This window comes from Lithobates pipiens, unplaced genomic scaffold (assembly GCF_037356315.1).
Source record: "Lithobates pipiens isolate NorthernLeopardFrog02 unplaced genomic scaffold, aLitPip1_a1.2 Scaffold_25, whole genome shotgun sequence".
Lineage (NCBI taxonomy): Eukaryota > Metazoa > Chordata > Amphibia > Anura > Ranidae > Lithobates > Lithobates pipiens.
In genome coordinates, this window is record NW_027507787.1 from 176,234,753 (window position 1) to 176,249,232 (window position 14,480).

General features: G+C 43.1%; 1 protein-coding gene across 2 annotated transcripts in view; it reads right to left on the reverse strand.

Moving 5' to 3' along the window:
* Positions 1-14,480, reverse strand: part of BTAF1 (B-TFIID TATA-box binding protein associated factor 1) — a 176,689-nt gene that overhangs the window by 16,488 nt on the left and 145,721 nt on the right. For both annotated transcript variants that reach the window (XM_077455229.1, XM_077455228.1), the window contains exons 31-32: positions 7,150-7,361; positions 748-907 (exon numbers count right to left, since the gene is read on the reverse strand). In XM_077455229.1, coding sequence (XP_077311355.1) covers positions 748-907; positions 7,150-7,361 — 372 coding nt within the window. The remainder of the gene's footprint in view (positions 1-747; positions 908-7,149; positions 7,362-14,480) is intronic.

Genomic DNA, 14,480 nt, shown 5'->3' on the forward strand with positions numbered 1-14,480 from the left:
GATTGCTCCATGTGTAACACCTCTGTGTTGAATGTCACAGAGCTCTGGGCAGTGAATTTACATAGCCAACCAGCATGCCCCGGCAGGGAATCATTGGCCGGCACTTGCCAACAGGCTCGCGCTGTGTACAATCAAAGTGGGAGCACAAATGCACATGCCCTACACCCAGAAGTAGACAGCAATATACCAGTACGTCACTTTGCCTAAAGCAGGCACTCGTCCAGAGTAAGTTGCAGATGGCTGGTCACTAAGTAGTTAAAAGGGGGTAAAAAAGTTACAATATCACTTGAAAGGGTACCTAAAGCTGCCACCATCCATACATGTGTATGGTCTTAAAGTCCAGCCAACACTTGGAAAAAGAGTGGGAAGAACCCCCTTCAGGTTTTTACTACTATCAGGGGTTCTGTTAAATATACCCTCACATTCCATCTCCATGACTAGGTTTTACCAGACAGAAGTCAGAATAGCTCACCAACAGCAATAAAGAAATAAAAACATGTTTATTAGAGTAGAGCAAAGAAGAACTTCTGTAAGAATTTTTTGTCAGTGTACCTACTGAGGATTTTCTCTTTGCTTCCTGTCTGATTCAACAGTAGATGGCAAAACAGAAATTAAGGGAAAATCTTAATGGGACCTCAGACAATAAAACCTCAAAACAGGGGTTCTAATCCTTACCCCATTCTATCCAAAATTTATTAACATACACCGTAATGTCTTCTAATTAAATCAGTCCTGTTATACACATACCTGTCCAATACGATGTGCTCTGTCCATAGCCTGGAGATCTCTCATTGGGTTCCAATCATGTTCTACAAACACTACTGTATCCGCGCCAGTCAAGTTGAGACCCAAGCCACCCACATGCGTGGTCAGCAGTAGAACGTCTATTGAAGGGTCATTATTAAACCTGAAATTCAAGGAAAATCCTTATGCCAATCCGTTATTTATAATACAATATAGTTGTATTCATTTGCTTTAAATGTGCACCGGCAAAATGCAATGTCTGCCATTTAAAAGTGTTTTAGGAACTAGCAACATTTTACCATAAGGAAAAAAATAATAACCCTTGCAGCACAGTGAATGTAGCTAGCACCCTGTAATCAGATAAATGGTGTTTGAAGCAATGGCCAAGAACACAATGGGGTTGATTTACTAAAACTGAAGTGTGCAAAACCTGGTGCAGCTCTGCATGGTAGTCAGGTTCTAACTACAGCTTGTTCAATTAAGCTTTGACAAAAAAAAAAAAAAAAAAAAAAAAAGGAAAAAAAAAATAAAAATGAAAAACACACTCCTGGAAGCCAATTTGTTTCTATGCAGAGCTGCACCAGATTCTGCACTCTCCAGGTTTAGCATCCCCCCAATGTTACTATCCTCTCTGAATGAAAGATATGGGTCACGGCAGAAACACACCTACGCTGCCTCACCTAAGGTTCAAGGACAAGTGAGAAGAATTTAAATCAGGTTGCGTTGCACAAAATGAGCAGATAACTTCTGACCTCTTCCTATAGGCAGGACTAAAACCTGAACTCCGGGCACCCAGATAAATGATAAAAAAAAAAAAAAAAAAAAAAAGAATAAAAAAAAAAAAATGGAGATGTGAGCTGCAGCCCAACGCCACATACAAGTCTTGTCCCTCCTCCACTCTGACTGAACTGTGAAAGGAGAGCAAATTATTGACTAAGGTGTCCGTTTAATAAACTGATCAGCTGAGATCAGGATAATCACTGCTCATCTCAGAGCATTGCAGGTTTAATATACTGAGATGACAACTGGAGAACTATTTTCCTCTTCTCAGTACACAGAATGGCTGCATTGACTGCAACAGAAACAGCATGTTTAGTAAACAGAGATGCCACTTTATCTCTGTGCTTCTCTTTCAAGTTCTCCTTTCTGGCTTCTCCAGCCTAGAGGTGGAGTTAGCAGGAGATCTCTGCAAGAGAATAGCTTCTTCCTTCATCCGTGGGTAAATGAAAGCAAAACCTCTTAACTGCAATAAATTAATTATATATATATTAGGGGTGCAATGGATCAAAAACTCACGGAACGCATCGTTCCTCGGATCAGGGTCGCGGATCGGATCATTTTTCGGATCAGCAAATAACTGAATTTGCAAAAACCTGTGAAAATTCCACCACCATATAGTCCCCACTGTAATGGCAAAGTATTGGCAGAGTATTGCAAAGTATTGGCAGAGTATGGAGGGATGGCTGTGACTGCAATTGTTACAGAGTAGTGCTGTGGGCACTACAGATCCAGCCCACAGCGCTGCTTCTATCCGATCTCTCCGCTCCACTTTACAGAAGGGAGAGAGTCATGACGCCGGTTTGTTTATATGTGATCGCTCCATCATTTGACAGAGCAATCAAATTGTAAATGGCTGTTGGGTGCACCAAATAGCTGCCGCTCCGGAGCTAGGCCGAGACCACGGATCGCTGCATGTGCCGATCTGAACAGGGTGACCCATTTGAATCACGGATCAGTGACGATCCGTTGCACTATAATATAAATCTCTCTCATAAAATTATATATATATATATATATATATATATATATATATATATATATATATATACATATATATACACATACATATATATATATATATACACACACACACACACACATATATACACACACACACACACACACACACACAATATATAATTTATTATTATATTTATTATTATTTTTATTGTTAATTTAATATTTTTATTGTTATGCTTTTTTAATTATTTTGAACTATTTAATATATATATAGTTTTTATATGAATGGTGCATATCTGCATGACAAATAGAGTACTATCATTTCAGAATACACCATTCACATAAATATGCACGTGTTATGTATTAATTAGAATGTTTTACAGTTATGGGGTGTCTGTTTATTGGGTGGGGGGATTATATCTTTATTATTAATGTAATATGTGCAATGTATGTGGAGTGCTTCGTATTTCACTTTGGGGTTCTGATACTGAAATCTCCGAGCTATCACAAGATTACAGAAACAGAAGCCGTTCAGGATTCTCAAAGCATTTGTAGATCATTTCTATTCACAGAGGGAGAAGTGATCTACACTGTATTTTAAACTGCCACAAGGATGAGAACAGATATCTCAGAGAAGAGCGGTGAACTCATGAGATGTGAAATATCACAGTTTATTAAACGGACACCAAAGCCATTTCTCTGCTCCCTCATTCCATCTACCAATGGGGTCCGTGTGCGGCACCTTCTATACAGGAACTCCAGGAGGTCGATACCAAGTCAAATTCAGGTTCTTACATGGCTTGCATTTAAAAATTACATTTAATGAAACATGTGAATGATTGCAGAGCTGCAATAAAATAGGTAAATGCTTTTCTTGGAATTTATTGAAAGTGAGCATTCTAACTTTGGGGTTATACAACAGACTACATGAGGATTTGAGGATCCTACAGTATAGTAAACAGGCAACTTATTCAAACACCATAGGTTTTATGCCCCTACATTCAGGTGATTGGACACTGGCAAGCTTTTGAGAACATGCCTCTACCTTAACCCTACCCCACTTCCTAAATCCTCCGTTTTGTACAAGCTGTGCAGAATATGTAGTTTAGGGAGGGAGTCCTGTACTATACTCAAATGGAAATTGGAAGCAAAATTCCTCTCATCTTAATGTACAGGACACAAGTAACTTATTCATAACCCATTGGACATTCCCAAGCAATATACGAGTGGGCAACTAGGCAAACTGTTCCAACAGGCTCAAAAACACAAAAAGGGTAAACGAGCCAAGTTCAGAGTGCCCCTGTAAGAACCTTGTGACTGAAGGCTGGAGGGCAGACTACCCAGGGAAGCAAGTAGAACACCCAACCAAAAGCCTGAAGAAACTGGCTAGTCCTTTAGACATTTGCAGACAGTTGTGTGGAAGATTAATGCTTCAAAAGTTGTCTTGGTACCCAGTAACCTGGATGATCAAGTACTGATGGCTTATCCTGTGCACTCAGGAGTATTCAGAAAAGGCAGTTTGACAAATTGGAAAGTTCATTCCCCACTGTGAAACAGATAAGGAAAGTAAACCATAATATGAGGAAGTAGGCATCCTAAATGTCTATTAATTCCAAGCATTCTCCTTGTGTTAGAGAGGCAACTTGCAGATTTGTGAACGCAAAAGAGTTTGGGATTTTAGGTCAAGGATAGGGCAAATACCCTTTACGTTTTGGCAATGTGAACATGTTTGAATAGAATCCTTCAAGCCTGTCATACAGAGGGACTGAAAAAAACCACTCCCTTGGACAGAAGCTTTTTGTTGTTTTAAGAGACAAACGTGGGGCACAGCCACACATGGATCGAAATTCAGTTGCTCCCTGCTGAGCCAGAAGAATTTTGATTAATCTATGGCCACCTTAACATGGAGGGGCAGCATTTGCATGTGTTTAATAGAGTGGAATCCCATAATACTGGATCTTGTGGATTGTTAGTTGCACTAACCGAATTAGCTGCAGTCTGACAAACAAATTGCAGCAATAGGTGGCTGCAGGGCAGGTAATCCATGGGTCTAAAGAGTCTAACCACTTAAGGACCAAGCCTCTATTGTTATACATCTGAGATTTGTTTACAAGTTAAAAGTTTTTTTTGCTGGAAAATTACTTAAAATCCCCAAAAACATACATTTTTTTCCCCCAATACCCTAGAGAATAAAATGGCGGTCGCTGCAATACTTTGTCACACAGTATTTGTGCAGCAGTCTTACAAGAGCACTTTTTTGGAAATGCACTTTGAATAAAGACAACAATAAAGTTAGCCCAATTTCTTTTTACATTGTGAAAGATAACGTTATGCTGAGTAAATTGATACTCAACATGTCATGCTTCCAAAATGCGCCTGCTCGTGGAACGGTGACAAACTTTGACCCTTAAAATTGCCATAGGCGACGTTTAAAAAAAAAAAAAAAATTCTACAGGTTCCATGTTTTAAGTAACGGAAGAGAGTGAAGGCTGTAAATATTGCTCTTGCTCTACTGATCGAGGTGATACCTCACGTGTGGTTTTGCACAGTTTTTATATGCTAGCGCTAGTCACGTAATTTGTTACTCTTATTTTATAAATGGCCCTTTTAAAAGCTATGTGCGGAAGTGACGTTTTGACATCGCTTCCGCCCCACAGTGATAGGGAGACTGTGGGGGCCATCTTCCCCTCACTCGTCTCCATACCCAAGCAGGGGACAGATGCGATCGCCTCTGCCAGGGGCCCTCTCCAGCCACCGATAAAAGTGATCTTGTGGCAAATACGCAGCAGAGACCACTTTCATCTTAAACCGGACCTTTCTGCTGAAGAGGATACTGGTGTTATGGCAGCTAGCTGCTGCCATGACGACGATATCCTCCAAGTTACCAATGTACAACGACAGTGGGCAGTCTGGAAGGGATTAAAAGAATCTTAAATTTTCTCAGAATACTTAAATGAGAGAACACCTTCTATAGGATTGTTGAAGATGGAGACAGCAGGGTCTACTACTGAAACAGTACACTTTAAGAATTACCAAGCTAAAGCCATTGATAAAATAAGGGGAGTGAAACAAAAATGTTCTTAGACTCTGCAGTTTTATTACTCTTTAGGGGCTTGGCAAGACTGAGAATTAGGTGCGAGTACACAGGCTTTTGCACTCGGAGGTGAGCATATCTACATTGGCAAGCATACCGAGTGGAGCCATAGGGGAAGATTTACTAAACCACAAGCACTCAATCTGGCGCAGCTGTTCATGATAGCCAATCAGCTTCTATCTTCAGCTTGTTCAATTAGGCTTTGACAATAAAACCTTGAAGCCGACTGTATCAGGGCAGAGCTGCACCAGATTTTGCCCTCTCCAGTTTTAGTAAATCAACCCCATGGTATCAGGTGTAAGAGGTTGGGGATGAGAATTCTTTGCGCCCTGTTCTGACATGGCCTCTGGGTCTTAAGCAAAGTTTTCCATGTCTACCTCTACAGGAGGCAAGTTGCACTTCTAACTCAGGCGGAGAAGGCTGGTGCTTTTAGGCTCTGGACAGTGATGACAGAATTTTTCAGCCAACTAATGGTCTTAATTCAGATAGTTGCTGAGAGATCTGCGTTGGTCAGATAGGCCCCTTGTGTTCTTGAGAATCAGATTCGGATGCAGAGACCAGTGTTAAAATAGGGACCTGCTGTGGTGCAAAGGAAGCAAAGTCGCTGAGAGGTTTCAGTGTGTCGCATTGGCAGAGCAAAGATTTGCCAGAGCTTTTGGCACAATTTCCGTGTGCCGATTTTTGGCCACTGCTAGCAGTAAGGCTATTCCTCTGTGGGGTACTCAGAGTAAGGTTTGGAAATGGGGTGCCCAAAGGATACACTGCAACCCATGTGTCGGCTGTCCTGTAGCAAGTCCTTGTAGTAAAAAGGACAGAAGGAAGTGCCCAAGTACCTTTATAAGGGCTCTGGGTGAAAGTTGGTGGCAATAGAGATGTGACCTGTGATGTGATACAACATCCTTTTCACCCGACACCAAGCTCTGAATGGTGAATTTTTTAGTCAAGCTTAAACGCTCAATAAGTGACATTTCCCAGTTTACTGATAATTTTAATGAAATCTCTATATCTCACACACATACAGACACGCCTCAAAGAAGATACAGGTCTGAGAAACCTTGCTGGTGACCAAATACGTATTTTCCACAATAATTTGCAAAAAAAAAAAAAAAAAAAAAAAAAAAAAAAACAGACAATGCAATTTTCTGGATTTGTTTCCACATTTGGCCTCTCATAGTTGAGATAAACCTATGACAATTACAGGCCTCATCTTTTTAAGTGGGAGAACATGCACAATTGGTGGCTGACCATGTATGCATGTATGTATGTATGTATGTATGCATGCATGCATGTAGACAGCCAACTGAACAGTTTCTTGAATCTGCTATCAGGCTGTGGGGCCTCAAGGCGGCACCAGCACCTGTTTTCTACTGCTCTGTGGTGGAAGGATTGGGAAAGGGGTGTCGGAGAACTTTTGGCTCAATCCGTTGCAGTCTTTTCTCATGAATATCCTTATAGCTAAGGCAGGCTTGTCAGGATCACATTTATTCAGATATGCAACACAAGGACATAAAACGCACATCCTCTTCATGAACAGAATCATACAGCTTACCAAAAAAGGTCCCATTACCCACCTTGACACTATGGAATGTCTCTGGCCAGCTGGTATACTTCCATCCAGCCGCAGGTATGCAACAGACGGTAGGTGAGGCTTCAGGAGGTCATGTTCCACTATATCCAGCATGCTCTTCAGCTGGCAGAAGATTAATATTCTGTGCTGGGCCACCACTGTCTCTGTGCCGCTCTCTGAGGTGCCAGCATTACCCAAACCACAATCCAACAGCAACTGCCAAACAAAAGCAAACATTTTGCCTCAATCAAAATTGGTTTTGGAACATAAAATGTAATTTAACATAAAAGCTACACAAATGGTTCACAATTACATTTAATCAAACATGACATTTCCATGTCAGCCTGGAGGGAAAAAAAAAAAAAAAAATTAAAAAAAGATAGGATATACACACACACACAAAATGGCACTTAATCTGGTACAAATCCCCACTTGCCACTTCTGAATTTTCCTCAAAATTATACAAACATTACCCCATAATGACAACATCAATGAAGTTGAAAATCTTTGAAAATGTATTTAAAAATAAATCAATCACATGTATATAAAATAGCTCAGAGGAAGGGGGACAGACCCCAGAAATGCGCAACCTTCTCCATTGTGTGACGTCGGTGGGGATGGCCATCTCACTTGCTGGATGTCTAGCTTGATTTTTTTTTTTTTATCATAGGTAATATTTTCACAAAAGCAGGATAAAAAGGTTTTTGGAAGTAATGCACTAGCGGTTTGCACCTTCTTGTACATGTTTTCACATGTACAAAAGTATATACTGCCTTTACTCAATCCTTGTTGAAGCACCTTTGGCATCAACTACAGCCTCAAGCCTTTTTGAGTATGATGCTACAAGCTTGGCGTGCCTATTTTTTGGGCAGTTTCTCTCCTCCTTTGCAGAAACTCAAGCTCCATCAGGTTGGATGGGGAGTGGCGGTGCACAGCCATTTTCAGATATCTCCGGAGATGTTCAATTGGGTTCAAGTCTGGGCCACTCAAGGACACTGACAGAGTTGTCCCTTAGCCACTCCTTTGTTATCTTGACTGTGTGCTTAGGGTCATTGTCCTGCTGGAAGATCAAATTTAGCCCCAGTCTGAAGTCAAGACTAATGCCCCGTACACACGATCCGAATATCGTACGACCAATCTCACAAACGTTTTCGGTTAATAAACACAAGTAGAAATTGAACAGCTAAATAAAGTCACGAAAATTCTCGTGCGATAGAAAAAAAAAATAGCGATGTCACGCGTTGTAATGTATTTGTATTGTATTTTCGGATGACAACTATACTGACTAAACAAAAATCGTACGATCTGGAATCGTACGAGGAAAATTTCTGTGTCTATTCGAAAAATATCGGACGAACGGTCGTGATCGGCTGTCGAAAGTAGTGTACACACGATCCGAAAATAGTACGATCCTTCCTCGGACGACCGTTTTGATACGATATTTGGATTGTGTGTACGGGCCATAAGAGTGTTCTGGCTTTTATCAAGGATGCTTACATTGCTGCAGTTATCTTTCCCTTGATCATGCCAAGTCTTAGTTCCTGCTGCTGAAACACATTCCCACAGCATGATGTTGCCACCATCACACTTCACTGTAGGGATGGTATCGGCCAGGTGATGTGCAGCTCCTGGTTTCCTTCAGACATGACACTTGCCTTTAAAAGGCCAAAGAGTTCAATCTTGGTTTCATCAGACCAGAGAATTTTGTTTCCATTTGAGGATGCCCCACAGATGCTCAATAGAGTTTAGGTCTGGAGACATGCTTGGCCAGTAAATCACCTTTGCCTTCAGCTTCTTTAGCAAGGCAGTGGTCGTCTTGGAGGTGGGTTTGGGGTAGTTATGCTGCAATACTGCCCCGCAGCCCCAGTGGCCTAAGGGAGGGGATCATGCTCTGCTTCAGTATGTCACAGTACATGTTGGTATCAGATACCCTCACAGTCTGACATATTTGGAGTGTTTTTTGCAAAGAGTGCACAAATACTGCAACGTCAAGATGTGCCATGCGAATAGCATTTTAGCCCCCCCCCCCCCCCCCACCCCCAAAAAAAAGAAAAGAAAAAGAAAAGAAACCAGAGTGCTGTAATAAAATTAAAAGGTGCTTCATGCATTAGTCTAAGGGTGTGTACACTTCTGAAACCATATGCCTTTAGTTTATTTTTTATTTTTACTTCCCTCTACCTAAAAGATTTCAGTTTGTTGTTCAACTGAGTTGTACAGTTTATAGGTCACATTAAAGGGTCAAAAGTTCTGAAATAATTTGTCTCCGACAACACAGGAACCTGACATTTTACCAGGGGTGTGTAGATTTTATACCCTTGCAAATTTATTAAAACAAACTTATTTCACATTGTCATTATGGGGTATTGCTTGTAAAATTTGAGGAAAATAATTAAATTTTGGAATAAGGCTAACATAACAAAAATGTGGAAAAAGTGAAGCGCTGTGAATACTTTACGGGTGCACTGTATATTCAATGGCAAGATCTTTCAGTGTGTAGTATAGGCAGTCTGAGCAGGATTTGTATCCCTCAACAAAACGAACTTGACTAAGTGCTCATTTATATGAATTGCATTGGGCTAGGCAACGCATTCTGTCTAGAAATACAGTTTCTGGGAGCACCTCTAGTTCTGATGACTAGAATGTGTGTTCATGACAGCCTAGGCTCGCAGGGAGATCTAACGGCCCCAAGAATAATTCACCTAGAAATGCATTTGTGGCTCATGAAGCAGGACACAGAGCAACTAATGGATAAGGCAGGTATAGCTTAAAAGAAAAAAAAAAAAAAAAAAAAAAAAAAAAAAAAAAAAAGGGTGTTAAAAAAAGGGAAACAAATTACCATGAAATCTAGGGCTAGCTTTTAGGCGATTTGAAGAACCAATTCAGTCTGCAATGCCTTTCTGCTCCTTCCCTGAATATGTCAGAAGGTATCAGGCCAGGACACGTGGCCTACAATTCAAAACGTGAATGTGAGTCATGTAAAAATGGGGATGTTTGTAATTGTAAAATCTATTTCTCTGTGTTTATTGAATACACAGGCGATCTTTGGATCATGAATGGGATTAGGACACAGAAGGCAAGACAATGTCTTCAGCATGCCGCTGCTAACGGCGATATGTCGTTAGTGGCGGCTCCTGTGCACATGCGTGGGAGTGACGTCATCGTTGCTCTGATGCTGCGAGTGGCCGGAGCAGTGACACCTGGAAGAAGATGGATGCTGCATGCTACAGGGGTGACATCGCTGGCTCCTGTGTCAGGTAAGTGACACATAATAGTAGCCCATTATTGCTTTACCTTTGCAGGGAGGCAAAGAAGAAGGAAACCCATCAGGGTTTACTTCCTCTTTAAAAAGGAGAAAGATGCACCTGATACTGCAAGCAGGAAAGATATAGCTGATACAGCAGACAAAGATCTGGAAAGTGCTGCACAGTGGCAGATACTGTGAAAGTGAGATGCCCCTGTGTGGGGCGAGTGTTTCCGGTGAGTGCAATACCTATAGGACAGAGATATGCAATTAGCGGACCTCCAGCTGTTGCAAAACTACAAGTCCCATCATGCCTCTGGATGTCATGCTTGTGGCTCTCAGCCTTGCTATGCCTCATGGGACTTGTAGTTCTGCCACAGTTGGAGGTCCGCTAATTGCATATCCCTGCTATAGGGGTCTATAAGGGGCAGCGCCTGTGATTCCTGTAATGGCAAATGCCAGTGACGCGGGCCTCAGACTTCTGCACTCATACTCTCTCAGTCTAGCTACCCCTCCGTTTCATAGTTCAGTCATTCTCCACTCAGACTGGGCCCAGGGCAGATGATCGCATGGCTGGACTGGAGCATGACGGTAGGTGACATTTTGGGGATTTCTGCCAGTGCCATGTATGTCCAATCAGGAGGTGTCACTGACTCACTACTAGTCATCACTATCATCACCTTCACTACTACTACTACTACTACTACTACTAGCTAGCTAGCTGTATACAGGACAGATGTATACCAGCATACCCCGATATGTGAGGCTGAGCTATATCCCCTCATCTGTAATAACCCCCCCACCCTAAAACTTCACCAGCCACCACTGGGCACAAGTTCCAGCACTGCGCTCCGGTAACTGGTCCGACGGGCACGCAAGCATGGGCACTCAAGACACCTTCACCACATCTGTTGCAGAGTGCCCAGACACCCATGCAGCAATCGCCCCTCTGCAGCAGGGGGCATTGGCATTTCTCCCCTCTGAGCCTGCACAGCTCACAAAGGTCGTCCACCTCCTCTGCACTGATATATAGAGATGAGCAGCCGGGGAGGAGAAACATTCACTGCAACTGCAAGAGCCCTGCTGGTTATCTGAGGTCTGTAAATAGTTTGTTGATAGGGGAGGGAAACGCACCAACACAGTAACCAGGAGGGGGGGGGGGGGGGGGGGGTTGGAGACAGAATTAACCCATTAAGTGATGGTGGGGGTCACTTTAGAAGGAGTAGTGGGCGTTTGCTGCAAAGTGGGGTGGAGTGCTAGAATTTCAAATCTGGCCCACCCAATATCATCACACATCCTCTACCCAGCAAAAGCATTCCCCGACACATTCTTACACTTCCCTAAATCAAAGGGATGCTGCTTGGCCCCCCCATCCCAGAGGCCCCTCTCTGAAAAAGCAACAGGGGTTTAATTTCTGGTGCAGCAGGTGTACATCCTCAGCTGCTGCCACTGCAGCTAAAGGGGGCACGGACGAAAGTATGTAATTTGTGGGCGCAGTGCAATAAATAGGTGGTGCTTTGTGTGGACAGGGACACGGGGGGGCCCCCCCCCCCCATGAGTGGTCAGTCCGCCCCTGATTAGAAGAGAAGGTCCAAGCATAATAGAAGACCCCTTGGAACATCAGTGGGCAACAAGATGAGGACTGAACCAAGCCAGGCCATTAGAATTACAGGAATGTCCTCCAGGTCTATACTCTGCAACAACTAGTGCAGAGGGGGGGAAAAGGAGTACATGTCCCACAAAGCCATCCGTGCATCCATCATGTCAACTCAGGGTCCCTTGTCCTGGCCACGAACCTGGGAAATTTACGATTTAGTCTGGATACAAGATTCATGTTTGCCATATTCCAATGGTGGCAAACCTGAAAAAGGAGTCAGGGTAAAGGCAGCACTCCCCCTGATCTAGACATTGACCGCTCAGGTAGTCTGCCTGTCTATCCACTTCCGAAACGTTAACCGCGGACAAAGTAGAGACTCGAAGTTCTGTCCAATCCAGGATCACAGCTGCTTCACTCTTTCTGTAATCTTGTTATGAATATAAGCCACAGCCATGGGCATTGCCCGACTGACCCAAATTGGACAACATTCAAGAGCTATTCCATGGATCAACGATGGGAAGAGATTTCCCCTTTAGTCTATTGGCCCTGAACCAAAAATGTGCTCCCCCCAAGCCAAACAGGCTGGAATTCGTTGGGTTATTCTCCAAGAGGGAGAAACATTTTTTTCCCCCCCAAACAGTAAGCACAAATCCACCAGGAATAGACCACTTCTTGAAAAAAATATTTATCCAGTTTTTGGGGAGAAAAACCTTGGAAAACCTTGGAATGCGACAAATTTTTAATTCAACGTTTCTAGAACTGCCTTGACAACACCGTTTCAGGTGCCAGTCTAGCTGCTGGCAAATCATCCTTGCTGTTAAAGAGGAGTGAGGGAGCCTTCGTCTCATTGGGACTCGCAAAAGTGTTAGTCACCCAAGCCCTCAGACACATACAGCTGGGAATTTTTTTTTATATTAAGAGGGTCTCTGCAGTAAGGCCTTCACCATGCAGAATACAAACCCCACTACAACTGCAGAAAAGTTGTCAAAAGGTAAAAGGGGCCCTGTAACATCACTTGGCTTGTGTCTAGGTCCAACACAAAGGCTTCCAGGACAGGGGGAGCTTGGCAGGCAATGCAAAGAGAATAAGCAAGGAAAGTAGTCCGAGACACTCCACAACTAGCACGGGGGGAGAAGAGATTTGGAAATTCTTGCCAACTGCATACAGTCATGCTCCAACCTGCCCACCATGACTTTGCCATGGCTATAAAGTGCTACTTGTGTGCAGACAGGGAGATACCCCGCTCCCTCCTCATTCTTCCAAAACAAAAAAAAAAAAAAAAAAAAAAACCTGCAAGAGCCCCCTTGGAAAGCAGTAGCGTCACGTTTACTAGTGAATTGTTCCTACCGAGGCCACCACTGTTACCAAAGCAGACCCCGGAGCTCACAGCAGCCAGGAAACCCACACTAGAACGTCCCTACAGTCCAGCCAATCCAAAGAAACTCCTCTAGCACCAGTGATCAGACTGGCAGCTGCACATGCAGCCCGCCCTTGACTAAAGCTAGGAAATTACTAGCAGGGTACAGGCATTAAAATGAGGGGGGCATAAGCACCCATCCTGCTAGGGGAACCCAGGAAAAGGCACTGACAGGGCAAGGGGAAACTACATGTCATCCTGAAACTTGAAGTCTTACAGATGTAAAAAAGGCACCTTTCAGGGGATTGTGAAAACCTCTCAGTCCTTGCTGTCAATCACAGACAGGGAACTGCATTCGCTCATAGGCAACGTTTGGAGATTACCAAAAGCTCCATTTCGGGTCCATCATCCAGTACCGCAAATGAATACAAAAATCTATTTTGGTTTGGTCACCAGCAGGGGCTGCCCCTAGGTTGTTTTTGACCTAAAGATTCAGTTGTTTCCTTCAATAAAGCATTCACTGGACCTCAATGACAACCTCAGTGCACCCCTAGTTTATATTTTACCTACATAAAATATTACATAGATCCAGAATTAGATGAGTTTTCTCTTTTTTTTTTAGTTTGCATAAAAAAGGGGGGGGGGGGGGAGGACAGGTTTTACTGACAGAGGTTTAGTTGAGATTCCTTTTCTTCCTGTCTGATAACAAGGTTGTGACAAAATGAGTGAAGGGACACCAACAGCGTCAGACTGGAGTAATCATGCATTAAAAGTAGGTAGTGTGGCCCTGGGGGGCTCCGTGATCCACATGAGAAGTACAGCCAACACTCGTTTGGCTGTACTTCTCCTGTGGATCATGGAGTCCAGGCTGTTCTGCACTCCTGTGGCCCGCTGTTGGGTGATGTCAGAGTTGGTCCAGGCTGGGGAAAGATCATGACCACATGGTCGTGATCAGAGGTTTAGTTGGAGAGATTCCTTTTCTTCCTGATGACAAGGTTGTGACAGAAGTCATGAATAAAGGGACTCCAATAGCAACACAGACAAAAGTAAATGTGCATTAAATGGAGAAGTACAGCCAAAGTTCATTTGGCTGTACCTTTCCTGTGGATCAAATGAGTGCAGTCTATTCTGTGGTCTGCT